Source organism: Ammospiza nelsoni, chromosome 30, assembly GCF_027579445.1.
Source record: "Ammospiza nelsoni isolate bAmmNel1 chromosome 30, bAmmNel1.pri, whole genome shotgun sequence".
In the NCBI taxonomy this organism is placed as follows: Eukaryota; Metazoa; Chordata; class Aves; order Passeriformes; family Passerellidae; genus Ammospiza; species Ammospiza nelsoni.
Window position 1 is genome coordinate 1,217,303 of NC_080662.1, and position 27,748 is coordinate 1,245,050.

At 62.1% G+C, this 27,748-nt stretch overlaps 4 protein-coding genes across 7 annotated transcripts; 2 read left to right on the forward strand and 2 right to left on the reverse strand.

The window, feature by feature from the left end:
* Positions 1-1,549: 1,549 nt before the first annotated feature.
* LOC132085464 (interleukin-36 receptor antagonist protein-like) lies at positions 1,550-6,511 on the reverse strand. Its single transcript, XM_059490933.1, has 5 exons — positions 6,360-6,511; positions 6,107-6,216; positions 5,022-5,177; positions 3,873-3,997; positions 1,550-2,158 (listed from the first exon to the last, which is right to left on the reverse strand). The coding sequence occupies exons 1-5, from the start codon at positions 6,386-6,388 to the stop codon at positions 1,967-1,969; spliced, it is 612 nt and encodes a 203-aa protein (XP_059346916.1). The 5' UTR covers positions 6,389-6,511; the 3' UTR covers positions 1,550-1,966.
* A 977-nt stretch (positions 6,512-7,488) lies between these two features.
* Positions 7,489-9,775, reverse strand: LOC132085434 (interleukin-36 receptor antagonist protein-like). 4 transcript variants are annotated; one of them, XM_059490903.1, is made up of 5 exons: positions 9,737-9,775; positions 9,511-9,571; positions 9,335-9,423; positions 9,117-9,247; positions 7,489-8,326 (listed from the first exon to the last, which is right to left on the reverse strand). In XM_059490903.1, the coding sequence occupies exons 1-5, from the start codon at positions 9,738-9,740 to the stop codon at positions 8,114-8,116; spliced, it is 498 nt and encodes a 165-aa protein (XP_059346886.1). In that variant the 5' UTR covers positions 9,741-9,775; the 3' UTR covers positions 7,489-8,113. The 4 variants fall into 4 exon arrangements, with proteins under 4 accessions (XP_059346886.1, XP_059346885.1, XP_059346884.1 ...); XM_059490902.1 differs by having other exon boundaries at positions 9,117-9,423; XM_059490901.1 differs by having other exon boundaries at positions 9,511-9,761.
* Positions 9,776-10,401: 626 nt separating this feature from the next.
* TMED4 (transmembrane p24 trafficking protein 4) lies at positions 10,402-13,897 on the forward strand. Its single transcript, XM_059490751.1, has 5 exons — positions 10,402-10,569; positions 10,771-10,871; positions 11,154-11,279; positions 12,163-12,309; positions 13,276-13,897. Exons 1-5 carry the CDS (start codon positions 10,425-10,427, stop codon positions 13,423-13,425), a joined length of 669 nt encoding a protein of 222 aa, XP_059346734.1. The 5' UTR covers positions 10,402-10,424; the 3' UTR covers positions 13,426-13,897.
* Positions 13,898-14,132: 235 nt separating this feature from the next.
* On the forward strand, positions 14,133-27,626 carry DDX56 (DEAD-box helicase 56). The gene is made up of 14 exons (XM_059490858.1): positions 14,133-14,201; positions 14,571-14,732; positions 16,412-16,572; positions 17,531-17,701; positions 18,636-18,726; positions 19,632-19,876; positions 21,072-21,185; positions 21,757-21,927; positions 22,183-22,277; positions 22,370-22,443; positions 24,137-24,226; positions 25,021-25,126; positions 25,955-26,043; positions 27,229-27,626. The coding sequence occupies exons 1-14, from the start codon at positions 14,139-14,141 to the stop codon at positions 27,307-27,309; spliced, it is 1,713 nt and encodes a 570-aa protein (XP_059346841.1). The 5' UTR covers positions 14,133-14,138; the 3' UTR covers positions 27,310-27,626.
* The last annotated feature ends 122 nt before the right edge of the window (positions 27,627-27,748 follow it).

Here is a 27,748-nt window from a genome sequence, read left to right on the forward strand (position 1 = left end):
TCCCGCCGTGTCCCGGTGTCCCCGGGCGCTGTCACCTCCCGGTGCCGCTGTCCCCCGCGGCCACCCCGCGTCACCGTCCCCGTGTCACCCGCGTCACCCGCGGCCGCTTCCGCCCCGCCGGGACAGGAAACGGGGGGGAGGGCACCCCAAAAACCACCCGCGGAACCCCGAAAATTCCGACCGAAAAAAACTCCCCGAAATCCCCAAAAAAACTCCCGGGATTCCCCGAAAAATCCCACCCGGGACCACCCCCCCCCAAAAAATTCCGGGATCCCCCCCAAAAAAAGGGGATACCAAAAAAAGCCGGACCCCAAAAAAAAAACCCCGGACCCCACAAAATCTGGGACCCCTAAAAATCTCATTCAGAACCCCAAAAAAACTGCCGGGATCGCAAAAAAAAAAAAAAAATACGGGATCGTCCAAAAAAACTCAGGACCCCCCAAAAAATCCGGGATCCTTAAAAAGCTTCGGGACACCCCAAAAAACTCCCGAACCCCACAAAATCCGGGACCCCAAAAATCCCACCCGGGACCCCAAAAAATCCCATTCAGGACTCCAAAAATCCCGCGTGACCCCAAAATCCGGCCCGGGACCCCAAGTTTTATGGGGGACCCCAAAATGGGGGGGCAGGGGGACCCCAAAATTTCCGGGTGACCCCAGAGAGGGGGGGCAGCGAACTTTGAGGGTTCCGGGGAGACCCCAAGAGTTGAGGGGACCCCAAAAGTGACCCTGAAAACCAGGAGGGGAACCCCAAAGTTAATTGGGATCCCCAAAAGGGTCGGGGGGACCCCTAAAGTTCCGGGCGACCCCAAATTTTAGGGGGGCGGGGGGGGGGGGGGCAAAGGTTATGGGGGCGGGGCCGGGAGTTTTTGGGGTTCCCCCGGATTTTGGGGGGGTTTCCCTGATTTGGGGGGTCCTGGGGGGATTCGGGGACGTTTTGGGGACCCCCAGACCCTCCCCGGGCTTTGGGGACCCCCCCGGGGCCGCCCCCTGCCCTCCCCTCCCCCTTCCCTTACCAGCAGCGCCGCGCGGGGGCGTGGTCTGGCGTCACCACGCCCACAATGGGCGGGGCAATTGGGCATTAGTATGCACGACACGCCTCTGTGGTCGGCCACGCCTCTCTGAGTGAGGCCACGCCCCCGGCATGAGGAAAGGGGCGGGGCGTGCGGTGGGCCAGGCTTGGGGCGTGGTCTGTCGTGGTCACGCCCATAAGGGGAGGGGTTTGATGGATGTTGGTATGAGAGACACGCCCATCAAGCTAGACCACGCCCCCTAATTGAAGGGAAGGGGCGGGGCTGACGGGGGGAGGGTCCTGAGCGCCCCAAAAAAGGATTTTGACCATAAAAGGAGGTTCCGGGCCCCAAAAAGGAAGATTCTGATCCCAAAAAAGGGTTTTGACCCCAAAAGGGGGTTCTGGACCCTAAAAAGGAGCATTCTGGACCCCAAAAAGGAGCTTTCTGACCCCAAAAAGGAGCATTCTGACCCCAAAAGGAGGGTCCTGTCCTGCCACGGGTCCGTCCTGTCCCCACAGGTCACACCCACGAGGTGACACCAGCAGATGGCGCTTTATTGACAGGGCAGTGACAACAGCCCCCGGTGTCCCCTCGCCCACAGATGTCCCCGAGCCATGGACGTCCCCAAGCTCTGGATGTCCCTCCACCATGGATGTCCCTGGTTGGTGGCACTGTCGCTCGCGGCGCAGGTAGAAGGCGGTGGCAGTGATGAATGTCCCCAGTCCCGGATGTCCCCAGTCCCATGGATGTCCCCAGGTGTCACTCGCGGCGCAGGTAGAAGGCGGTGGTGGCACCAGGGATGTCCCCATGATGGATGTCCCCAGATGTAGAAGGCGGTGGTGGCACCATGGATGTCCCCAGTCCCATGGATGTCCCCAGGTGTCACTCGCGGCGCAGGTAGAAGGCGGTGGTGGCACCATGGATGTCCCCAGTCCCATGGATGTCCCCAGGTGTCACTTGCGGCGCAGGTAGAAGGCCGTGGCGCCCGGGGCCAGGCCCAGCGGCTCCTCCGGGGCCGTGCTGAGGAAGAGCCCGGGGAAGGCGGCGGCCTCGAAGGTGTGCGTGGAGCCCCCGAAGGTCTTGTAGAAGGTGAAGGGCAGGGCCCTGTCCTTGTCCCCCGAGAACAGGTCCAGCAGCCCCACGTCCTGCCGGGCAGGGGACACAAAATGGTGGCACCGAATGGTGACAGCAGCGGCATGGTGGCGTCACCTCGGGGAACGACCATCTGCAGGTGGCACCTCCACGAGGAACCCACACAAACCCAGTCTCCAGGTAACCCCATGTCCAGGTGACATCACCTCGAGGAACATCCATCTCCAGGTGACCCCATGTCCAGGTGTCCCCATCCCCAGGTGACATCACCTGATGGAACAACCATCTACAGGTGGCACCACCTCGAGGAACCCACATAGACCCAATCTCCAGGTAACCCCATGTCCAGGTGACCCCATCTCCAGGTGTTCCCATCCCCAGGTGATCCCATCTCAAGGAACATCCATCTGCAGGTGGTATCATCTCCAGGTGTTCCCATCCCCAGGTGACCCCAAATCCAGGTGACATCACCTCAAGGAAGACCCATCTGCAGGTGGCACCATCTCCAGGTGACCTCATGTCCAGGTGTCCCCACCCCCAGGTGACTCCACCTCGAGGAAACCACACTGATCTCATCTCCAGGTGACCCCACCTCAAGGAACCCCCATCTCCAGATGACAACAACATCAGGACCACACCCCCAGGTGACCACACCCCCAGGTGATGCCATCATCACCCCGCCCTGGGGAATCCCCACTTCCTGGTGACCCCACCTCCAGGTTGGCATTGCTTTGGGGTGACGCCACTCCCGGGTGCCCCACCTTGGGCTGACCTAGCCCTGGGTGCCCACCACACCTTGGGATGGCTCTTCCCAGGATGTTCATCTTGGGTTCTCCACCTTGGGCAGACCCACCTTGGGCTGAGCCATCAAAATCTGAGCACCCATTGGTTTGACCACAGCATCCCAGAATTCCCACTTCCTGGTCAAACCAGCATGTTGTCCCAACCACCTCTGGATGTCCCCACCTTGACTGACTCAACTTGGATTGACCTACCTTGAGTGACCCACCTTGGATTGACCCAGATTGAGCTGACCCACCTTGGGTTGTCCACCTCGGATTGACCCATCTTTGGGTCCCAACCACCTCTGGATGTCCCCACCTTGATTGCTCCACCTTGGATTGACCACCTTGCATTGACCCAGCTTGAGTTGACCAACCTTGAGTTGTCCGCCTTGACTGACCCACCTGGACTGACCCAACTTTGGGCCTCAACCACCTCTGGACGTCCCCACCTTGAGTTGACCCACCTTGAGTGACCCACCTTGGGTTGCCCACCTGCATTGACCCAATTTGAGTTGACCCAACTTGGACTGACCCAAATTAGGTTGACCTATCTCAAGTTGACCTACCTTGAGTTGATTCCACTTGAGCTGACCCACCTTGGGTTGCCCACCTTGCATTGCCCCACCTGGATTGACCCAATTTGAGCTGACCCACCTTGGGTTGATCCACCTTGGGTTGATCCACCTTGGTTGACCTGAGTTGACCAACCTTGGCCTGTCCACCTTGGATTGACCCATTTGTGTGTCCCAACCATCTCTGGATGTCCCCACCTTGATTGACCCACCTTGAGTTGACCCATCTTGGATTGACCCAACTTGTGTTGACCAACCTTGGGTTGCCCAACTTGCCCTGACCCATCTTGAGCTGTCCCACCTGTGCCACCTTTGTGTCCCCACTGCCCCACATTGAGTCACCCCGTGTCACCCCCAGCCCCTGTGCCACCCCCGTGTCCCCTGTGCCACCCGTGCCACCCCCGTGTCACCTCCAGGCTCAGCCGGGGCTCGGGGCCGGTGCCACAGGACAGGGCGCGGGTGCCACCGCGGATGCCCACGATGAGGGGACTGCGCCGGCGCTCCAGGTGCCGGTTGGGGACAACGCTGATGGGCTCTGTGGGACATGGGGTGTCACCGCTGTGCCCCCAGGGTGTCACCCATGGAGTGTCACTCTTGTCACCCCCAGGGTGGCACCCACAGAGTGTCACCCTTGTCACCCCAGAGGGACACCCATGGAGAGTCACCCATGGATTGTAACTCCTGTCCCTTACAGAGGGACACCACAGATTGTCACCGCTGTCCTTCCAGAGGGACACCCGTGAATTGTCACCCATTGGCAGTGTCGCCCATGCAGTGTCACCCCTGTCCCCCCCCCCAGGGTGTCACCCATGGATTGTCACCCCTGTTTGCCCCCAGGTGTCACCCCTGCAGTGTCACCGCTGTCCCCAGGTGTCACCCACGGATTGTCACCCCCCAGGTGTCACCCATGCAGCGTCACCCCTGTCGCCCCAGGTGTCACCCGTGGATTGTCACCCCCCAGGTGTCACGCCTGCAGTGTCACCGCTGTCCCCAGGTGTCACCCATGGATTGTCACCCATTGGCAGTGTCACCCATGCAGTGTCACCCTGTCCCCCCAGGTGTCACCCACGGATTGTCACCCCCAGGTGTCACCCCTGCAGTGTCACCGCTGTCCCCAGGGTGTCGCCCACGGATTGTCACCCACAGATTGTCACCCCCCGGGTGTCACCCATGAATTGTCACCCCCCCCAGGTGTCACCCACCTTCCAGGGCGGCGTTGGCCCCCTGCAGCCTGGTGGCCCCCAGAGGGACACCCATGGATTGTCACCCATTGGCGGTGTCACCCATGGATTGTCACCCCTGTTTGCCCCCAGGTGTCACCCCTGCAGTGTCACCGCTGTCCCCGGGTGTCACCCATGGATTGTCACCCATTGGCGGTGTCACCCATGGATTGTCACCCCTGTCCACCCCCCGGGTGTCACCCCTGCAGTGTCACCGCTGTCCCCGGGTGTCACCCATGGATTGTCACCCATTGGCGGTGTCACCCATGGATTGCCACCCCTGTCCACCCCCCGGGTGTCACCCCTGCAGTGTCACCGCTGTCCCCGGGTGTCACCCACCTTCCAGGGCGGCGTTGGCCCCCTGCAGGCTGGTGGCCACCAGGTGTCCGTGGCGCAGGCACAGCCCCTGCTGCTCCGTGTCCCGCAGCACGTAGTGGTACGGCTGGGGCTCGGGCCGTGACGCCGGTGTCACCTCCCCGAAGGGCACCGTCACCTCTGGGGACACGGGGACAGACGGGTGGGACACGGGGACGGCGGGATGGACAGGTAAGGACATGGGACACGGGGACACGGGGACGGAGAGGTGGGACATGGGGACATGTGGATGGACAGGGGGACATGGGGACATGGGACACGGGAACACAAGGACAGACAGGTGGGACACGGGGACAGCAGGATGGACAGGTTAGACACAGGGAGGGACAGGTAAGGACATGGGACATGGGGACATGGGGACGGACAGGTGGGACACAGGGATGGACAGGGAAGGACATGGGGACATGGGGACGGACAGGGGGGACACAGGGACATGGGGACATGGGGACGGACAGGGGGGACACGGGGACAGCGGGATGGACAGGTGGGACACAGGGACAGACAGGTAAGGACATGGGACACAGGGACACAAGGACAGACAGGTGGGACACGGGGACATGGGGACACAGGGACACCAGGACAGGTGGGACATGGGGACATGAGACATGGGGACATGGGGACAGACAGATGGGACACAGGGATGGACAGGTAAGGACATGGGACATGGGGACGGACAGGTGGGGATGTGGGACACGGGCATATGGGACATGGGGACATCACAGGGACGGACAGGTGGACAGGGGACACGGGGACGGACAGGTGGACACAAGGACAGGGGGACTGACAGGTGGGGACATGGGAACGTGGGGACACAGGGATGGACGGGGGGTCATGGGGACACGGGGACATGGGGACACAGGGATGGACAGGGGGACGTGGGGACATGGGAGCACCACAAGGACGTGGGGACGTGGGGATGTGGGGACACGGAGGGGACACCCGGAGGATGTGGCACATGAGGACATCACAGGGACACAGGGACAGGGGACGTGGGGACATGGGGACAGGGGTGGACACGGGGACAGGGACACGGGGACACCTGCACCCACCTTTCCCCAGGAAGTCGTCGAACAAGGCCACCATGTCGGGGTCGATGACGCCCTCGGCCGTGTCCCCGCTGTCCGCCATGGCCCCCAGAGGGTGTCCCCGGGGTGTCCTTCTGTGGGGACAGAGGGCTCAGGGCAGGTGACACCGGGGAGGTGACACTGCCGGGGCGCGAGGCAGGGGACAGCGCTGTCCCTACCTTGTCCCCATGATGTCCCTATGCCATCCCCACGCTGTCCCCGCGCTGTCCCCGCTCACCTGAGGGCAGCTCTGGATGCGCGTGACATGGCTGGGCCTGCGGAGATGGTGGCACAGGTGGCACAGGCGGCACTGCGTGCCAGCAGGATTGTCCCCGAGCGTGTCCCTGTCCCCGGAGCAGCACCTGTGGATGTGTCACCTCCCGGGATCCTGTCCCGTGTCCTCTGGGCCGTGTCCCCGCGGGTGACAGCGCCTTTATGGAGCCGGGCAGGGCGGGGACAGAGCCCGCCCCGGTAATTGGCAGGGGAGGTGACAGTGACAATGACACCGAGCGATGGTGAAATGCCACCTGCTGCCAGCGTCCCCAGTGCCGCTCACGGCCACCACGGCGGGAATGTCCCCTGTGCCAGACCTGTCCCCTGTGCCATGGCGCCCTGTGGGTGGCCCCTGTGCCCTGTCCCTGTGGTGCCATCGCCTTGTCACCATTGTCACCATGAGTGTTGTCCCCAGGGTGCTGTTAGCCCTGTCCCCTGTGTCCCATCCCTGTGTCCCTTGTCCCCAAACTCCCGCGTGCCCTGTCCCCGGTGTCCCCAGTGTCCCATCCCCGTGTCCCTTGTCCCCAAAGCCCTGTGAGCTCTGTCCCCAAGGTCCCACATCCCCAGTCCCCAAGGTCTTGTGTGCCTTGTCCCCATGGTGACCTGTCCCCAAAGTCCCATGTCCCCTGTCTCTATTGTCCCCCACTCCCTGTCCCCACCTTCCCGTGTGCCCTGTCCCCATGGTGACCTGTCCTCCGAATGCCACCATCCCTGTCCCTGTTGTCCCCCATTCCCTGTCCCCACACCCCGTGTGCCCCCTGTCCCCTGTGTCGCGCTGTCCCCGCGCTGTCCCCGCCGTGTCGCCCGTGTCGCGTTGTCCCCGTGCCGCCCCGCGGGATCCGGGAAGGGGCCGCGCCACCCCCGCCCGTTGGGGACGTCCCGTCGTGTCCCCATCGCCCGGGTGGCGCAAGAGCGGCCACTCCGCGGCGGTGACACATCCAGCGGGGCCACCAGCCCCGCCCTGCCACCCGTGCGCCACCACCCGTGCGCCACCACCCGTGTGCCACCACCCCTGTGCCACCACCCCTGTGCCACCACCCACACTCGGGCACCGCTGGCATCGGCATCTCTTTATTCGCGCACCGGAGCCCGGGGAGGATGGCGCTGTCCCCAGGGCGATGTCGCTGTCCCCAGGGCGATGGCGCTGTCCCCAGGGGGATGGCGCGCCCCGGAGCAAGGGGGGATGGCACGGTCCGGGATGGATGTCACCGTCCTGGGGAAGATGTCGCCGAGGAGCGAGGATGGCACCCTCGCTGGGTGAGGATGTCGCCATGCTGGGGGGCATGCCAGCCTCTCCAGGAAGGTGTCACCACCTTGGGATGAAGGTGTCACCACCCTGGGGGACAGGGAATGGGGGACAGATGCCTGGAGATGCCACCCTCCCCAGGGAGATGTCACCATCCTGGGGGTGATGCCACCCTCTCCAGGGGGATGTCACCGTCCTGGGGGAGATGCCACCCTCCCCAGAGGGATGTCACCACTCTGGGGGAGATGCCACCCTCCCCAGCGGGATGTCACCGTGCTGAGGGGAATGCCACCCTCCCCAGAGGGATGTCACCGTCCTGGGGGTGATGCCACCCTCCCCAGCGGGATGTCACCACTCTGGGGGAGATGCCACCCTCCCCAGAGGGATGTCACCGTTCTAGGGGTGATGCCACCCTCCCCAGGAAGATGCCACCACCCCGGGTCCCCGCTGTCCCCGCGCGGGCCCGGGGGCGCTCAGCAGAGCTGGAAGTAGAAGTCGAGCAGGTTGGAGGTGACATCGCGGTGGCGACAGAGCGCCAGGGGCTGGTGGCCGCGCGGGGACGTGCACAGGAACCAGCCGGGGTGCGCGGCCGACTCGAAGCGCCACAGCCCGTCCCGGTAGGAGCGGAAGAAGGTGAAGGCGGCCGCGCTGTCACCGGCGCGGGGCAGCTCCCGGATGTCCACGTCCTGCGGTGACAGCGCCGTGTCACCCGCGGGGACAGCGCCCGGGCACCGCGGGCACCGTGTGCCAGCGCCGCGGTGCGGTGTGGGCACCGCCTGTAATGTCCCCATCCCACGATGTCCCATCCCTGACGTCCCCACGTCCCTATGCCCGCGGTCCTGGTGTCCCTACCCCGCAATGTCCCACTCCTGAAGTCCCCATGTCCCCATCCCCACAGTCCCAGTGTCCCCATGCCCGCAGTCCCCGTGGTCCCTGTGTCCCCCCCCCCACAATGTCCCATCCCTGAGGTCCCCGTGTCCCCTCCCCAAAACTTTCGTGTCCCCGCCCTCATCACCACCCACACGGTGTCCCCATCTTTTTAGGTGTCCCTATGATGTCCCCATCCCCTTGGTGTCCCCATCCCCTTCCCTCCCATGTCCCTGCAGTGTCCCCACCCCCTTGGCATCTCCATCTTCTCAATGTCACCATCCCTGGTGTCCCCATCCCCTTGCTGTCCCCGCGCTCTCCCCGCGCTGTCCCCACGGTATCCCCGCTCTCCCTACACTGTCCCCGCTGTCCCCACACTGTCCTCTCGCTGTCCCCGCTGTCCCCTCGCTGTCCCCTCGCTGTCCCCCCGCTGTCCCCGCTGTCCCCTCGCTGTCCCCTCGCTGTCCCCGCTGTCCCCTCGCTGTCCCCGCTGTCCCCGCTGTCCCCTCGCTGTCCCCTCGCTGTCCCCGCTGTCCCCGCTGTCCCCTCGCTGTCCCCTCGCTGTCCCCGCTGTCCCCGCTGTCCCCTCGCTGTCCCCGCTGTCCGCACCTGCAGCCGCAGCCGGGGCTCTCCGGCGGGGCCGCGCTCGGTGCGGAGGCAGCGGGAGCCGCTCCGGATCCCCAGGATCACCGGCAGCCGCGCGGGCTCCAGGGCTCGGTTGGGCACCCAGAACACTTTCTCTGCGGGTGGGTGGGTGACACGGGGACCCTCAGCGCGCGTCCCCGCGGCTGTCCCCGCGCGCGTCCCCGCGCTCGTCCCCGCGTCACCTTCCAGCGCGGCGTTGGCGCCCTGCAGGTGCCCGGCCACCAGCTGGTCACCGCGCAGGTACAGCGAGCGCTGGTTCACGTCCCACAGCCTGGCGGGCAAAGCGGGGACGGCGGTGCCACCGCTCGGTGCCACCCCCGTCCCGTGCCGCCCCCGCCGCCCCCGGGCCGCCCCTTACCGGTACTGGAACACCTCGGTCTGCAGCGCGGGCGCGTGGCAGAGGGCGAAGCCTTCGGCCTCTGCGCGGAGGAAGAGGAGGGCGAGGCTGAGGGCGGCCACGCGGAGCCCCCCGCGCCCCCTGCCCGCGCCCGCCGAGCCTCGGGGACCCCTCCCGGTGGCACCGGCCGTGCCGGGCGCTCCGTGTCCCCTCCGGGCCGTGCGCGGGGTCCCCGGGCAGCGCTCACCCATGGGACCCCCGGTTCTGCCGGGACCCCGGCTCCGGTGCGACCGCGGCTCCGGTGCGACCCCCGGTTCCTGTAGGACCCCCTGTTCCGCTGGGACCCCGGCTGCTCTGGGACCCCCGGCTCCTGTGACGCCCCTGCCTCCGCTGTGACACCCCCGGCTCCGGTGCTACCCCCGGTTCCAGTGGGACCCCCGGCTCCGGGCGCTGCGGGCGGCGGAGAGGAAGGGAGGAAGGAAGGAAGAAAGTTGCCGGTGTTGCCACACTGCTGAGAAGGGCGCGCCCCGCCCCCGCCATTGCTCAGCATCCCCGCGGGGTGACAAACGAGGGGACACATGGCGGGGGGGGGGGGGAAGGTGACAGCGTGACACGCGTGGGGACACCGCGACCCCCGCGATGGCTGTGGCGGGGCTCGAACTTGCGATCTCAGCAGTGAGAGAGCGGCGCCCTCCCCGCTGCGCCACCGCGGCGAAGGGCGCGCGTGCGCGCTGCGGGAGCTGCGGGAAGCACACGGGTGGCGTGGGGAGCCCTGAGTGGCCGTGGGTGTTGCGCATGCGCAAAGCGAGACACGGCGGTGAGGGCCGCACTGCGCGTGTGCAGAGCCTGCGCCGAGAGTGCGGCGCATGCGAGTTGAGCAGGGTGAGGCGCTGGCGCATGCGCAGAGCGCCCCCGGCGGGCGGGCGGGAGGAATCATGGCGGCGCTGTGGGATGCGATGAGGGCGGCGATGGCCGCGGTGCTGCTGCTGGGCTGGGGCGCGCACGGGCTCTACTTCCACATCGGAGAGACCGAGAAGCGCTGCTTCATCGAGGAGATCCCCGACGAGACCATGGTCATCGGTGCGGACGGCGGCGGGGAGTACCGGGAATGGCGGGGGCGTGAGGGGGGAGAGACCACCGGGAATGGCGGGGGGGGAATGGGAGAGACCACCGGGGGATTGGCGGGGAGCGGGGGGAACCACTGAGGGTTGGCGGGGGGGGAGCGGGAGGAACCACCGGGCGCGGGGGTCGGCTCCGAGCCCCGTGCCCGCTCCGTGCCAGGCAATTACCGGACGCAGCTGTGGGACAAACAGTCCGAGTCCTTCCTGCCCTCCACCCCCGGGCTGGGCATGCACGTGGAGGTCAAGGACCCCGACGGAAAGGTGAGGGGGGCTTGGGCATCTCGTGGGCGCGGGGAGGGGCTCCTGGGCATCCCTCGGGCATGGGGAGGGGTCTTTGGCGGGGGGCGTTTGGGCAATCCCCAGGCTGTGCCCCAGCGCCCGGGGGAGTGACAGTGTCCCCGTGGGATGCCAGTGCCATGGCCTGACAGTGTCCCCACAGGATGCCAGTGGCCGTGCCCATGGCCCTGACGCTGTCCCCACGTTGGCACAGGTGGTGCCAATAGCCATGCCCATGGCCCTGACAGTGTCCCCACGTTGGCACAGGTGGTGATGTCGCGGCAGTACGGCTCCGAGGGGCGCTTCACGTTCACGTCGCACACGCCGGGCGAGCACCAGATCTGCCTGCACTCCAACTCCACCCGCATGGCGCTGTTCGCCGGGGGCAAGCTGGTAACCGTGCCCTGTGCCAGCCTGGCACAGCCCTGAGACACCCTCGGGGATGGCCCTGGCGCAGCCCTGGGGGAGCCCCATGCCCTTCTCATGGCTGTGCCAGCGCTGGTGACAGCCCTGTGCCCTACCCATGGCTGTGCCATTGATGGTTCCATTGCTGGTGCCATGGTTGGAGCCATGATTGGTGCCATGGTTGGACCATGGTTGATGCCATTACTGGTGCCATGGTTAGTGCCGAGGTTGTTGCTATGATTGATGCCATGGTTGGTGCCATGGTTGGTGCCATTACATGGCTGGATCCATGGTTGGAGCCATTACCCATGCCATGTTTGGCATGTTTGGGAGCCGTGATTGGAGCCATGGTTGGAGCCTGGTTGGTGCCATTACTGGTGCCATGCTTGGACCATGGTTGTGCCATGGTCAGGAGCCATGGTTGGCACCAGTAATGGTGCCATGGTTGGTGCCGTGGTTGGTTTGAGCCATGGTTGGTGCCATAACTGGTGCCATGGTTGGTGCCGTGGTTGGTTCGAGCCATGGTTGGTGCCATTACTGGTGCCACGCTTGGACCATGGTTGTGCCATGGTCGGGAGCCATGGTTGGCACCAGTAATGGTGCCATGGTTGGTGCCGTGGTTGGTTTGAGCCATGGTTGGTGCCATTACTGGTGCCACGCTTGGACCATGGTTGTGCCATGGTCAGGAGCCATGGTTGGCACCAGTAATGGTGCCATGGTTGGTGCCATGGTTGGTTCGAGCCATGGTTGGTGCCATTACTGGCGTCACGATTGTTGCTATGGTTGGAACCATGGTTGGTGCCATATTGTTGGCATTACTGGTGCCATGGTCGGTGCCAGCCGTGGTGCCAGCCCGTGCCCTGTCCCGCAGCGGGTGCACCTGGACATCCAGGTGGGCGAGCACACCAACAACTACCCCGAGATCGCTGCCAAGGACAAGCTGACGGAGCTGCAGCTCCGCGCGCGCCAGCTGCTCGACCAGGTGGAGCAGATCCAGAAGGAGCAGAACTACCAGAGGGTAGGTGGGCACCAAGGGGGGTTTGGGGGGGATTTATGGGGGTTTGGGGGTGAATTGATGGATTTTTGGGGTCAGTCTGAAAGGTTTTGGGGTGGATTCATGTAGGGTTTTGGGGTCAGTCTGTGAGGTTTCAGTGTGAATGTTTTGGGTTTTAGGTGGATTTCTCAGGGGTTTTGGGGTGAATTTGTGGGGTTTTGGGGTCAGTCTTTAGGGTTTTGGGGTGAATTTATGGGGTTGAATTCATGGGGTTTTGGGGTCGATCTGAGGGTTTGGGGTGAATTCATGTGGGGTTTTGGGGTGAATTTTTGGGGTTGAATTCATGAGGTTTTGGGGTCAATCTGAGGGTTTGGGGTGGAGTTCACAGGGTTTTGGGGTGGATTTATGGGATTTTGGGGTGAACCTGCAGCTTTGGTGTGGATTTATGGGGTTTTGGTGTGGATTTATGGGATTTTGGGGTGGATTTGTGGGGTTTTGGGGTGAATCTTTGGGGTTTTGGGGTGAATCTTTGGGGTTTTCCCCTCAGTACCGGGAGGAGCGGTTCCGCATGACGAGAGCACCAACCAGCCAATCTGTGGGGTTTTGGGGTAGATTTTTGGGGTTTTGGGGTGAACCTGCAGCTTTGGTGTGGATTTATGGGGTTTTGGTGTGGATTTATGGGATTTTGGTGTGGATTTATGGGATTTTGGGGTGGATTTGTGGGGTTTTGGGGTGAATCTTTGGGGTTTTGGGGTGAATCTTTGGGGTTTTCCCCTCAGTACCGGGAGGAGCGGTTCCACATGACGAGAGCACCAACCAGCCAATCTGTGGGGTTTTGGGGTAGATTTTTGGGGTTTTGGGGTGAACCTGCAGCTTTGGTGTGGATTTATGGGGTTTTGGTGTGTATTTATGGGATTTTGGTGTGGATTTATGGGATTTTGGGGTGAATCTTTGGGGTTTTGGGGTGAATCTTTGGGGGTTTCCCCTCAGTACCGGGAGGAGCGGTTCCGCATGACGAGCGAGAGCACCAACCAGCGCGTGCTCTGGTGGTCCATCGCCCAGACCGTCATCCTCATCCTCACCGGCCTCTGGCAGATGCGGCACCTCAAGAGCTTCTTCGAGGCCAAGAAACTCGTCTAGCCCCCCGAAACCCCCTCGAGGGGTACCCCAAAATCCATTCCAACCTGGGGGGCAGCCCAAAACCGACCCCAACCCCAAAAGACACCCCAAAATGCACCCCCATCCCAGGGTGTGCCCCAAACCTCACCCTCACCCTGGGGAGCACCCCAAAACCAACCCTGATCCCAGAGGGATCCCCAAAATCCACTCCTAACCCTGTAATGGGGGATCCCACCCACCTTGGGCTGCTAGGGAGGGACCCCCAAACCCATCCCACGCATTTTGGGGTGCTGGGGAGGGTCCCTCACTCCCTTCTGGCACCCCAAACCCATCCCAGGTTGCTGGGGAGGGACCCCAAACCCATCCCACCCACCCTGGGGCGCTCCCTGCGGATTTTGGGGTGCCCTGCTTGCCATGGAGAGAGCAGAGAAAGGCGCCACCCCCCGAGGTGATTTTTTTGGGGGGGGAAATAAAGGTGTTTTTGTTCCACCAAGAGTTGCCGGTGCGTTTTGGGGTGGGAAGGGGGTCGTGGCGCTGCAGGCATTCAGCTGCTGCCCAAACCCGGCCGTTTTCACCCCAAAAATCGGTCCCGGGGCGGATTTTGGGGTGTCGGGGTGCTCTGGGTCCTCCGCCGCCAGGGGGCGCCCTCAGCCGCCATGGCGGCGCTCTGCGCGCGCCGGAAGCGCCGGTGGGCGGGGCCGCGGGACCGGAAGTGCGTGCGCGGCGGGGCCAAGATGGCGGCAGAGATGGAGGCGAAGGGGTTCGAGCACATGGGGCTGGACGGGCGGCTGCTGAGGGTGAGCGCAACGGGACCGGCGGGGAGTTTGGCCGGGGATAGCGGGGCATTGGGGAGGCGGCGATCGCCGGGGTGCCGGGAGGGGTGAGGGGTCCCTCCGAGGGAGGGATCGGGGGAAGAAGGGATGGGGACACCGGGGTGGCGCGGGGGTTGTGGGGTCGCTCTGGGGACCCTCTGAGGGCACGGGGACACTGGGATCCCTCTGAGGGGAGGGTGCGTTGGAATCCCTTCAGGGGTGGGGGGGGCTGAGAGGGCACCGGAGTCTCCTGGGGTGGGAGGACAGTGGAGATTGTCCCCACGGGGAGGCGGTGGCACTGGGACTGTCACCATTGCGGTGTCCCCGAGGTGACACCGAGCTCTGTGCCCGCAGGCGGTGGCGGAGCTGGGCTGGGCAGTGCCCACGGCCATCCAGGCCCGCGCCATCCCGCTGGCCATGGAGGGCCGGGACCTGCTGGCCCGGGCCAGGACCGGCTCAGGGAAAACGGGAGCGTACGGACTGCCCGTGCTGCACAAACTGCTGGGGATCAAAGAGGTACTGGGGAAACTGGGGGGACTGGGGGAACTGGGGGTACTGGGGGTACTGGGGGAACTGGGGGTACTGGGGGAACTGGGGGTACTGGGGGTACTGGGGGTACTGGGGGTACTGGGGGAACTGGGACTGCACAAACTGCTGGGGATCAAAGAGGTACTGGGGATACTGGGGGTACTGGGGGAACTGGGGGAACTGGGGATACTGGGGATACTGGGGGAACTGGGGGAACTGGGGATACTGGGGGGAACTGGGGGTACTGGGGGGAACTGGGGGTACTGGGGGAACTGGGGATACTGGGGGTACTGGGGGAACTGGGGGTACTGGGGGAACTGGGGGTACTGGGGGAACTGGGAATACTGGGATTGCCCGTGCTGCACAAACTGCTGGGGATCAAAGAGGTACTGGGGAAACTGGGGAAACTGGGAGAACTGGGGATACTGGGGGGAACTGGGGGGAACTGGGGGTACTGGGGGAACTGGGGGTACTGGGGGGTACTGGGGAGACTGGGGGAACTGGGGGAACTGGGGGAACTGGGGGGAACTGGGGGTACTGGGGGTACTGGGAATACTGGGATTGCCCGTGCTGCACAAAGTGCTGGGGATCAAGGAGGTACTGGGGATACTGGGGGTACTGGGAGGAAGTGGGGGAACTGGGGGAACTGGGGGTACTGGGGGGTACTGAGGGGAACTGGGGATACTGGGGGTACTGGGGATACTGGGGGTACTGGGACTGCACAAACTGCTGGGGATCAAAGAGGTGCTGGGGAACTGGGGGTACTGGGGGTACTGGGGGGAACTGGGGAAACTGGGACTGCACAAACTGCTGGGGATCAAAGAGGTGCTGGGGGAACTGGGGGGAACTGGGGGTACTGGGGGGAACTGGGATTGCCTGTGCTGCACAAACTGCTGGGGATCAAGGAGGTACTGGGGAAACTGGGGGAACTGGGGGGAACTGGGGGGAACTGGGGGTACTGGGGGAACTGGGGGAACTGGGGGTACTGGGGATACTGGGATTGCCCGTGCTGCACAAACTGCTGGGGATCAAAGAGGTGCTGGGGGAACTGGGGGTACTGGGGAAACTGGGGGTACTGGGGGAACTGGGGATACTGGGGGTACTGGGGGGAACTGGGATTGCCCGTGCTGCACAAACTGCTGGGGATCAAGGAGGTACTGGGGATACTGGGGGTACTGGGAGGAACTGGGGGAACTGGGGGTACTGGGGGGTACTGAGGGGAACTGGGGGTACTGGGGGGAACTGGGGGTACTGGGGGGAACTGGGGGTACTGGGGAAACTGGGACTGCCCGTGCTGCACAAACTGCTGGGGATCAAAGAGGTACTGGGGAACTGGGGGGTACTGAGGGGAACTGGGGGTACTGGGGGGAACTGGGGGGAACTGGGGGTACTGGGGGGAACTGGGGAAACTGGGACTGCACAAACTGCTGGGGATCAAAGAGGTGCTGGGGGTACTGGGGGGAACTGGGACTGCCCGTGCTGCACAAGCTGCTGGGCATCAAGGGAGTACTGGGGGCACTGGGGGCACCGGGAGCACTGGGGTGCCCTGGGGGACTGGGGGCACTGAGGGGATGTGAACACTGGGGTGCACTGGGGGCCGCTGGGGCTGACCCTGCTGTCCCCCCCATGTGCCCCCGTGTGACCCCGCCGTCCCCCCGTGTCCCCAGGCGTCCCCAGCCGTGCCGCAGGCCGTGCGGGCGCTGGTGCTGGTGCCCTCTGCGGAGCTGGCACGGCAGGTTGGGCACACCCTGCGCCGCCTGGCCGCCTTCTGCGCCCGCCAGCTGCGCGTGGCCGAGCTCTGCGGCCACTCGGACCTCGCCGAGCAGCGGTCAGCCACCCCTGAGCCCCCGGTGTGCCCTGAGCCACCCCGGTGTCCCCAGAGCCACCCGGTGTCCCCAGAGCCACCCCCTGAGCCCCCGGTGTCCCCTGAGCCACCCCGGTGTCCCCAGAGCCACCCCGGTGTCCCCAGAGCCACCCGGTGTCCCCAGAGCCACCCCCTGAGCCCCCGGTGTCCCCTGAGCCACCCGGTGTTCCCTGAGCCCCCCGTGTCCCCAGAGCCACCCCGGTGTCCCCAGAGCCCCCCCGTGTCCCCAGAGCCCCCCCGTGTCCCCAGAGCCACCCCCTGAGCCCCCCGTGTCCCCAGAGCCACCCTGGTGTCCCCTGAGCCCCCCTGGTGTCCCCTGAGCCCCCCCGTGTCCCCTGACCCACCCGGTGTCCCCTGACCCACCCGGTGTCCCCAGAGCCACCCCGGTGTCCCCTGACCCCCCCCGTGTCCCCAGAGCCACCCTGGTGTCCCTGACCTGCCCACCGTGTCCCCAGGCTGGTGCCCTGTGGTGGGCACACCTGGACGTGTCCTGGCACACCTGGATGGGCACAGCCTGGCCCTGACCCCTCCCTGGGTGTCCCCTGGGTGTCCCTTCAATGTCCCTGAGCCCCGTGACCCCTCTGGGTGTCCCCTGAGTGTCCTCTCCATGTCCCTGACTCCTCTCCAGGTGTCCCTTCCATGTCCCTTCAATGTGCCTGACCTAACCCCTCCCTGAGTGTCCCCTGGGTGTTCCTGACCCCTCTCTGAGTGTCCCCTCGATGTCCCCAAGCCCCCCTGGCCCCTGTGTGTCCCCAGGCCGGTGCTGATGGAGCAGCCCGACATCGTGGTGGGCACGCCTGGCCGTGTCCTGGCACACGTGGCCGGGCACAGCCTGGCACTGGCTGTCCCCTGGGTGTCCCCTCAATGTCCTGGGTGTCCCCTGGGTGTCCCCTTGGTGTCACTGACCTCTGTGTGTCCCCAGGCCGGTGCTGATGGAGCAGCCCGACATCGTGGTGGGCACGCCTGGCCGTGTCCTGGCACACGTGGCCGGGCACAGCCTGGCACTGCGGCCCTGGCTGGAGCTGCTGGTGCTGGACGAGGCCGATCTGCTGCTGTCCTTCGGCTTCGGGGACGACATCCGCGCCCTGCTCTGGTGGGGACACGCTGGGGACACGCTGGGGACACGCTGGGGACAGCCGGGGGACGTGGGGGGACACAGAGAAGGACATGGTGGGGACAGGGAGGGGAAACCGGGGGGACACCCAGGGGACACTGAGGGGACACTGAGGGACATGGGGGCACACCAGGGGACACAGAGAAGGACTCAGGAAGACAAGGATGGGATACTGAGGGGACACCCAGAGGACACCGGGGACAGGGAGGGGACATAGAGAAGGACATGGGGGGACAGGGAGGAGAAACCGAGGGGACATCGGGGGACACACTGGGGACAGGGAGGGGACACCCAGGGCACAGGGGGGGACATAGAGAAGGACACAGGGGACAAGGAGGGGATACTGAGGGGACACCTGGGGGGACAGGGAGGGGACACCCAGGGGAACATGGAAGGGACAGGGAGGGGATACAGAGAGGGACACAGGGGACAGGGAGGGGATATTGGGGGGACAGGCAGGGGACACCAAGGGGACAACGAGTGGGGACAGTGGGGGTGACAATGGGAGGGGACACAGGGAGACAGGGAAGAGACACCCAGGGGTGGCACTGGAGGGACAGGAAGGGGGGACAGTGTGGGAGTACAGGGGGCGGCATGGGGACAGTGGGGGGGACAAGGGGAGGGGACACTGAGAGGACAATGGGGGCACACCAAGGGGGACGGGGAGGGGACACTGAAGGCTTTGGGGTTTTTGAAGTTTTGGGGTTCCCTGAGAGATTTTGGGGGACGCTGGAGGTTTTGAGATTTCAGGGTGTGCTGAGAATTTGGGGGGCACTGGGATCTTGGGGTCTTGAAGGTTTTTTGGGGCACTGAAGGGTTTATGGGGGTTCTGAGCAGTTTTGGGGTGTTCTGGGTGGTTTTGGGGTGCCCTGGGGAGGTTTTGGGGTGCCCCTGACCCCCCGTGCCCCCCCAGCCACATGCCCAAGATCTACCAGGCCCTGCTGGTGTCGGCCACCCTGAACCCCGAGCTGGAGGCGCTGCAGGAGCTGGTGCTGCACAACCCCGTGAGGAATTTGGGGGGTTTGGGTCATTTTGGGGGGTCTGGAGTGAGCTCTGGGGGTTCCACCCTGAAACACAAATCCCTCATTTCCCATTCCTGACCCCAAATCCTGTTCCAGGTGCAGGTTCTGTCCCCAGAGTTGCTCCCAGCTGCAGCAGTTCCCAGTGCCCATTTTGGGATCCTGACCCCAGATTCCCTGGGAATTCCAGTTCTCCAGTGCCCAGTATTGGGGTTTGAACCCCAAATCCCATTCCATGTCCATGTCCTGCCCCCCGAGCCCCAACTCCCCGGCAGTTCCCAATCTCCAGTTTCAGGTTTTTAACCCCAAATTCCTGTTCCAGGTGCGTGTCCTGCCCCCTGAGCCCCATCTCCTGGGCAGTTCCCAGTCCCCAATTTCAGGTTTTTACCCCCAAATCCTGTTCCAGGTCCGTGTCCTGCCCCCAGAGCCCCAACTCCCCGGCAGCTCCCAGCTGCAGCAGTTCCCCAGTTCCCAGTTTGGGATTTGGCAGTTCCCCAGTGCCCAATTTCAGGTTTTTAACCCCAAATCCCCCAATTCCAGGTCCATGTCCTGCTCCCAGAGCCCCGTCTCCCCAGGCAGCTCCCAGCTGCAGCAGTTCCCCAGTGCCCAGTTTGGGATTTGGCAGTTCCCAATCCCAAATTTTGGGATTTTAACCCCAAATGCCCCAATTTTAGGTCCATGTCCTGCCCCCTGAGCCCTGTCTCCTGGGCAGTTCCCAGTCCCCAATTTCAGGTTTTTACCCCCAAATCCTGTTCCAGGTCCATGTCCTGCCCCCAGAGCCCTGTCTCCTGGGCAGCTCCCAGCTGCAGCAGTTCCCCAGTTCCCAGTTTGGGATTTGGCAGTTCCCCAGTGCCCAATTTCAGGTTTTTAACCCCAAATCCCAATTTTAGGTTCAGGTTCTCCCCCCTGAGCCCCGTCTCCCGGGCAGCTCCCAGCTGCAGCAGTTCCAGCTGCGCTGTCCCACGGAGGAGGACAAGTTCCTGCTGCTGGCGGCGCTGCTGAAGCTGCGGCTGCTGCGGGGCCGGGCGCTGCTCTTCGTGGGCAGCCTGGCCCGGGCCTTCAGGGTCAAACTGTTCCTGGAGCAGTTCGGGATCGCCGCCTGCGCCCTCAACCCGCAGCTGCCCGCCCGCTCACGGTGAGTATGGGGGGGTTTGTGGGGTGGGATTTGTGGGGTGGGATGGGAATTGCCATCTGTGCCCTCAACCCGCAGCTGCCCGCCCAGTCATGGTGGGTATAGGGGGTTTGTGGGGTTGGGTTTGTGGGGTGGGATGGGAATTGCCATCTGTGCCCTCAACCCGCAGCTGCCCGCCCGCTCACGGTGAGTATGGGGGGGTTTATGGGGTGGGATTTGTGGGGTGGGATGGGAATTGCCATCTGTGCCCTCAACCCATTGCTGCCTGCCCGCTCACGGTGAGTCCTGGTGGGGTTTATGGGGTGGGGTTTGTGGGGTGGGATGGGAATTGCCATCTGTGCCCTCAACCCGCAGCTGCCCGCCCAGTCATGGTGGGTATGGGGGGTTTGTGGGGTGGGGTTTGTGGGAATTCCTGGTTTTGTCCTCAGTCTGCAGCTGCCTGTGTGATCCCGGCGAGTCCTGGTGGGGTTTGTGGGGTTTGTGGGCTGGGGTTTGTGGGAATTGCCATTTGTGCCCTCAACCCGCGGCTGCCTGTGGGATCCTGGTGAGTCCTGAGGGATTTCTGGGGTTTCTGGGGTTTCTGGGAATTGCCAGTGTCCTCATTGAGCCCTCAACCCGCTGCTGCCTGTGGGATCCCGGTTAGTCCTGGTGGGATTTGTGGGGTGGGGTTTGTGGGAATTGCCATTTGTGCCCTCAACCCGCAGCTGCCCGCCCACTCACGGTGAGTATGGGGGGTTTGTGGGGTGAGGTTTGTGGGAATTGCTGTTTGAGTCCTAAATTCCTGGGTTTTCACGTGGTCCCAGTGATTCCTGAGAGGAAGGAATGGGGTGGGATTTGTGGGGTGAGAATTCTCGTTTGTGTCCTCAACCCACTGCTGCCTGTGGGATCCTGGTGAGATTTGTGGGAATTGCCATTTGAGTCCTAAATTCCTGAATTTTCACCTGATCCCGGTGATTTCTGAGGGGAGACAACGGGCTGGGATTTATGGGGTGGGGTTTATGGGAATTCCCATTTGTGCCCTCAACCCGCTGCTGCCTGTGGGATCCCGGTGAGCCCTGAGGGATTTCTGGGGTTTATGGGGTGCTGTTTTTTGGAATTTCCATTTGTGCGTTTAATTCCCATTCGTGTCCCGGGGTGCCTGGTGACACTGGGATGTCCCAGGTGTCACTGGGATGGTGTCCCCGTCCCTGTCCCACAGGTGCCACGTCATTGCCCAGTTTAACCGGGGTCTCTACGATTACATCGTGGCCACCGACGAGGAGGGGCCGGCGGAGCCCCCCCGGCACCGCCCGCGCAGGGCGGGCACGGCCAGGTCAGACTGGGGACATTGGGGTGGCACTGGGGACAGCCAGAGCCCCCCTGGCACTGCCTGCGCAGGGCGGGCACGGCCAGGTCAGACTGGGGACACTGGGGTGGCAATGGGGACACTGGGGACATTGGGGACAGCCAGGGCATGGCCAGAGCTCCCCCGGCGCCGCCTGCACAGGGGGGGCACGGCCACGTCAGACTGGGGACACTGGGGACAGTGGGGTGGCTGTGGGGACATTGGGGACAGCAGGGTGGCACTGGGGACAGCCAGGTCAGATTGGGGACAGCCAGGACATGGCCTGGTCAGCCTGGGGACAGCAGGGACACTGGGGACTCTGGAGACAGCCAGGTCAGACTGGAGACAATAGGGACAGCAAGGGGACATTGGGGACAGCCAGGTCAGACTGGGGACATCTTGGGGACACTGGGGATGGCACTGGGGACAGCAGGGACAGTGGGTGGGACTGGAGACTGGGACCCACGTCCCTGACCCCGTTGTGTGGGGAGGAAGGGTGACAGGAAGGGACAGTCCCCGCGGTGTCCCCCTGTCCCTGACTGTCCCCATGTCCCCCCAGGAAAGGTGACAAGAAGGGTGACAAGAAGGGTGACAAGAAGGCGCAGCCCCCGCAGTGTCCCCAGGACCCCGAGTTCGGGGTCTCTCGTGGCATCGATTTCCAGAACGTCGCCGCCGTCATCAACTTCGATGTCCCCAACTCTGTGGAGACCTACATCCATCGTGTGGGCAGGTGTGACACAGGGCCACCACGGGGTCACCAGAGTCACCTTGGTGTCCCCAGGGTGTCCCCGTGGTCCCTGCTATCCCTGTCCCCACGCTGTCCCTGTCCTCAGGGTGTCCCTGTCCCCACCGTGTCCCTGTCTCCACAGCTCCCAGTGTCCCTGTCCCCATGGGTGCCCCCAGGGTGTCCCCGGTGTCCCTGTCCCCGTGGTCCCTGTGTCCTGTCCCCGTCCCCACGGTGTCCCCACGGCGTCCCTGTCCCCAGGACAGCGCGTGGGGACAGCCCTGGCACGGCGCTGACGCTGGCACTGCCCGACGAGCTGGAGGGGCTGCGGCGCATCGAGGACACGCTGGCAGCAGGTGACACTGGGGACACTGAGGGGGTTTGGGGACGCTGAGGTGACGCTGAGGTGACGCTGAGGTGACGCTGAGGTGGCCCCGTGTCCCCGCAGAGAACGGGCAGTCCATGCTGCAGCCCTACGAGTTCCGCATGGAGGAGATCGAGACGCTGCGCTACCGCTGCAGGGTGAGGGGACACTGAGGGGACAGCGGGGACGCCAGGGGGACACTGAGGGGACAGGCCTGTCCCCAGGGTCCCATTAATGTCCCCAGTGTCCCATTAATGTCCCCAATGATGTCCCCGGGACACCATGCGCGCTGTCACCAAGCAGGCCTGTCCCCAATGTCCCATTAATGTCCCCAATGTCCCATTAATGTCCCCAATGATGTCCCCAATGTCCTCAGGACGCCATGTGCGCTGTCACCAAGCAGGGCTGTCCCCAATGATGTCAGTGATGTCCCCAATGTCCCATTGATGTCCCCAATGATGTCATTGATGTCCCCAGGACGCCATGCGCGCTGTCACCGAGCAGGCCTGTCCCCAATGATGTCACTAATGTCCCCAATGTCCCATTGATGTCCCCAATGTCCCCATTAATGTCCCCAGGACGCCATGCGCGCTGTCACCAAGCAGGCCTGTCCCCAGTGATGTCATTGATGTCCCCAATGATGTCATTGATGTCCCCAATGTCCCCAGGACGCCATGCGCGCTGTCACCAAGCAGGCCTGTCCCCAATGTCCCATTGATGTCCCCAATGATGTCATTGACGTCCCCAATGATGTCATTGATGTCCCCAATGTCCCCAGGATGCCATGCGCGCTGTCACCAAGCAGGCCTGTCCCCAATGATGTCATTGATGTCCCCAATGATGTCCCCAATGTCCCCAATGATGTCCCCAATGTCCCCAGGACGCCATGCGCGCTGTCACCAAGCAGGCCTGTCCCCAATGATGTCATTGATGTCCCCAATGATGTCATTGATGTCCCCAATGTCCCAATGATGTCCCCAATGTCCCCAATGATGTCCCCAATGTCCCCAGGACACCATGCGCGCTGTCACCAAGCAGGCCTGTCCCCAATGTCCCATTGATGTCCCCAATGATGTCATTGACGTCCCCAATGATGTCATTGATGTCCCCAATGTCCCATTGATGTCCCCAATGATGTCCCCAATGTCCCCAATGATGTCCCCAATGTCCCCAGGACGCCATGCGCGCTGTCACCAAGCAGGCCTGTCCCCAATGATGTCATTGATGTCCCCAATGTCCCATTGATGTCCCCAATGTCCCAATGATGTCCCCAATGTCCCCAATGATGTCCCCAATGTCCCCAGGACGCCATGCGCGCTGTCACCAAGCAGGCCTGTCCCCAATGATGTCATTGACGTCCCCAATGATGTCATTGATGTCCCCAATGATGGCATTGATGTCCCCAATGTCCCATTGATGTCCCCAATGTCCCCATTAATGTCCCCAGGACGCCATGCGCGCTGTCACCAAGCAGGCCTGTCCCCAGTGATGTCATTGATGTCCCCAATGATGTCATTGATGTCCCCAATGATGTCATTGATGTCCCCAATGTCCCCAGGACGCCATGCGCGCTGTCACCAAGCAGGCCTGTCCCCAATGTCCCATTGATGTCCCCAATGATGTCATTGACGTCCCCAATGATGTCATTGATGTCCCCAATGTCCCATTGATGTCCCCAATGATGTCCCCAATGTCCCCAATGATGTCCCCAATGTCCCCAGGACGCCATGCGCGCTGTCACCAAGCAGGCCTGTCCCCAATGATGTCATTGATGTCCCCAATGTCCCATTGATGTCCCCAATGTCCCAATGATGTCCCCAATGTCCCCAATGATGTCCCCAATGTCCCCAGGACGCCATGCGCGCTGTCACCAAGCAGGCCGTGCGCGAGGCGCGGCTGCGGGAGCTGCGCCAGGAGCTGCTCAACTGCGAGAAGCTCAAGGTGAGACCCCAAAACTGGGGTGAAAACCCCCAAAAATTGGGTTAAAAAAAAAAATAAAAACCACAAAAATTGGATTAAAAAAAAAAAAAAAAACAAAATTGAGATCAAACCCCCAAAATTGGGGCTCAAAAAAAAAAAAAACTAAAATGGGGATAAAAACCTCCTAAATGGGGATAAAAAACCCACAAAAATTAAAATGGAAGCTTGAAAAAAATAGGATTAAAAGCACCCGAAATGGGGATATAAAAATACCCAAAATTGGGATAAAAATCCCTAAAATGGGGATAAAAACCCCCAAATGGGGTTAAAACCTCTGCAATGGGGATAAAAAACCCCACAAAAATTAAGATGGGCGCTTTAAAAAATGGGATTAAAAATACCCAAAAGGGGGAATTAAAAAATACCCAAAATGGGGACAAAAAACCCCCAAAATTGAGATGAAAAAACTCCCCAAAATTGGGATAAAAAAATACACAAAATGTGAATAAAACCCCCAACATTTGGATTAAAAACCACCACAATTTGGATAAAAACCCCAAAATTGGTGTAAAACCCCCAAAATTGGGATAAAAAGCCCTAAAATTTGGATTAAAAACCCCAAAATGGGGCTAAAAACCCCAAATCTTTTGGGGATTTCCTCCCCAACCCCTCAGTTTGAACCTGATTTTTGCCATTTTAACGCCTCTGGGGGAGGAGTTTCTCTGCTGCAATTGACAAATTATTGATTAGTTCTTAATTAAGGATGAATTAAGGGCTAATTAAGGGTTAATTAATGGTTAATTAATGAATTCCAGGTGTATTTTGAGGACAATCCCCGGGACCTGCAGGCGCTGAGGCACGACCGGCCCCTGCACCCGGCCAACGTGCAGCCACACATGGGCCACGTGCCCGAGTACCTGGGTACCAAAATGGGGCAAAAAAGGGGGAAATTGGGAAAAAATGGGGAAAAAATGGAAAAAAAATTGAAATTTGGGGAAAAAACGGGGCAAAAATGGGGAAAAAGTTTGAAATTTTGGGAGAAAAATGGGGAACTGGGAATGGGATCAGCCCCACGTGGGCCACGTGCCTGAGTACCTGGGTGCCCAAAAATGGGGCAAAAAAGGGGGAAATTGGGGAAAAATGGGGAAAAAATGGAAAAAAAATTGAAATTTGGGGAAAAAACGGGGCAAAAATGGGGAAAAAATTTGAAATTTTGGGAGAAAAATGGGGAACTGGGAATGGGATCAGCCCCATGTGGGCCACGTGCCTGAGTACCTGGGTGCCCAAAAATGGGGCAAAAAAGGGGGAAATTGGGGAAAAAAAAGGAATTTGGGGAAAAAACGGGGGGAAAATGGGGAAAAAAATTGAAATTTTGGGGGAAAAAATGGGGAATGGGGAAGTGGGTCCTGGGAATGGGGTCAGCCCCACGTGGGCCACTGGGCACCAAAATGGGGCAAAAAAGGGGGAAATTGGGAAAATAGGGAAATTTTGGGGAAAAATGGGTTAAAAAGTGAAATTTTGGAGTAAAAATGGGGAACTGGGAGCAGCTTCAGCCCTACCTGGGCCACGTACCTGAGTACCCAAAAATGGGGCATAAAAGAGGGAAATTGGGAAAAATGGGGGGGAAATTTGAAAATTTGTGGAAGAAAAAGGGGGAAATTGGGGAAATTAGGGTTTTGGGGTAGGAATTGGGGTAACTGGGATTCAGGGGTGGTTTTGGGGTGCACTAACCCCCTTTGTGCCCCCCAGTGCCCCCCAGTCTCCGCGGCATCGCCGACCCCAACCCCAAAAAGAGGAAATGTCCCCGAGGGGCCGGGGCCCGGCGAGGGGGGAGGAAGGTGAGGGACCCCAAATTCCCCCCCAAAATTCCCACAAAATCCCCCAAATTCCCTCCCAAAGTCCCCCGGATTCCCTCCCCAAATTCCCCCCCCAAAATCTCCCAAATCCCCTCCCCAAAATCTCCCAAATCCCCTCCCCAAAATCTCCCAAATCCCCACCCCCAAAATCTCCCAAATTCCCTCCCAAAATCTCCCGAATCCCCTCCCCAATTTGCCCCCGACCAAAATCCCCCAAATCCCCCCCCCAAAATCCCTGAAATTTCCCCAAATTCCCCCCTAAATTCCCCCCCCCAAATCCCCCAAATTCCCTCCCAAAAATCCCCCAAATTCCCCCCACTAAAATCCCCGAAATCCCCCAAATTCTGCCCCCAAAATCCCCCAAATTCTCCTCCCCAAATTCTCCCCAAAGCCCCTGAACCCCAAAATTCCCCCAGAAGCCCCAAATCCCCCCCTTGCAATTTCCACCCAAATCCCCCCTAAATCCCCCCCAAATCCTCCTCAAACTCTCCCAAATCCTTCCCAAAACCCCCAAATCCCCCCCAAATCCCCCCTAAATCCCCCAAATCCCCCCAAATCCCCCCTAAATCCCCCCCAAATCCCCCCAACCTCCCCCAAACCCCCCTAAATCCCCCCCAAATCCCCCCCAAATCCCCCCTAAATCCCCCAAATCCCCCCTAAATCCCCCCCTAAATCCTCCTCAAACTCTCCCAAATCCTTCCCAAAACCCCCAAATCCCCCCTAAATCCCCCCTAAATCCTCCCCAAATTCCCCCTAAATCCCCCCCAAATCCCCCCCAAATCCCCCCTAAATCCCCCCAACCTCCCCCAAACCCCCCTAAATCCCCCCCAAATCCCCCCCAAATCCCCCCTAAATCCCCCAAATGCCCCCCAAATCCCCCCCAAATCGCCCCTAAATCCCCCCAATCCCCTCCCAATGCCCCCCAAATCCCCCCTACATTCCCCCTAAACCTCCCCTAAATCCCCCCCAAAACCCCCAAATTTCCCCCAAATCCCCCCTAAATCCCCCCCAAATCCTCCTCAAACTCTCCCAAATCCTTCCCAAAACCCCCAAATCCCCCCTAAATCCCCCCTAAATGCCCCCTAAATTCCCCCTAAATCCCCCAAATCCCCCCTAAATCCCCGAAACCCCCCCAAACCCCCCCAAATCCCCCCCGTTTCTCCTCAGCCCCGCGGCTCCGGGAATCCCCTGCAGAGCTTCAGATTCGCCCGGCGAGGGAACAAACGGGGGGCAAAGGGCACCCCCTGAGCCTGGCACCCCCTGGGCACTCCCTGGGGGCACCCCCTGAGAGCCTGGCACCCCCAGGGGCAGCGGGCACCTCCTGAACCTGGCACGCCTGGGGGTAGCTGGGGACGCCCCCTGTGCCAGCCTGGGGACACCGGTGTCACCCTCTGAGCCCCTGGGCACACCCCGGGGTCACCACGGCCACCCCCCGTGCCAGCCTGCGGGCCCACCTGTCACCCCCTGTGCCACCCTGAGGGCACCACGGGGGTCGGTGACAAATAAAGGTGCCAAGGAGCCGCTCCGGTGTCCCCTGGTGTCCCTTGAGGCCGGGCTGGGCACGGTGCCAGGCGGGTGACAGGGACGCTGCTGTGGGCAAAGGTGCCAGGGCAGTGTCCCCGTTATCTGTGCCCCCGTTATCTGTGCCCCCCTTATCTCTGTGCCCCGCTATCTGTCCCCCCTTGTT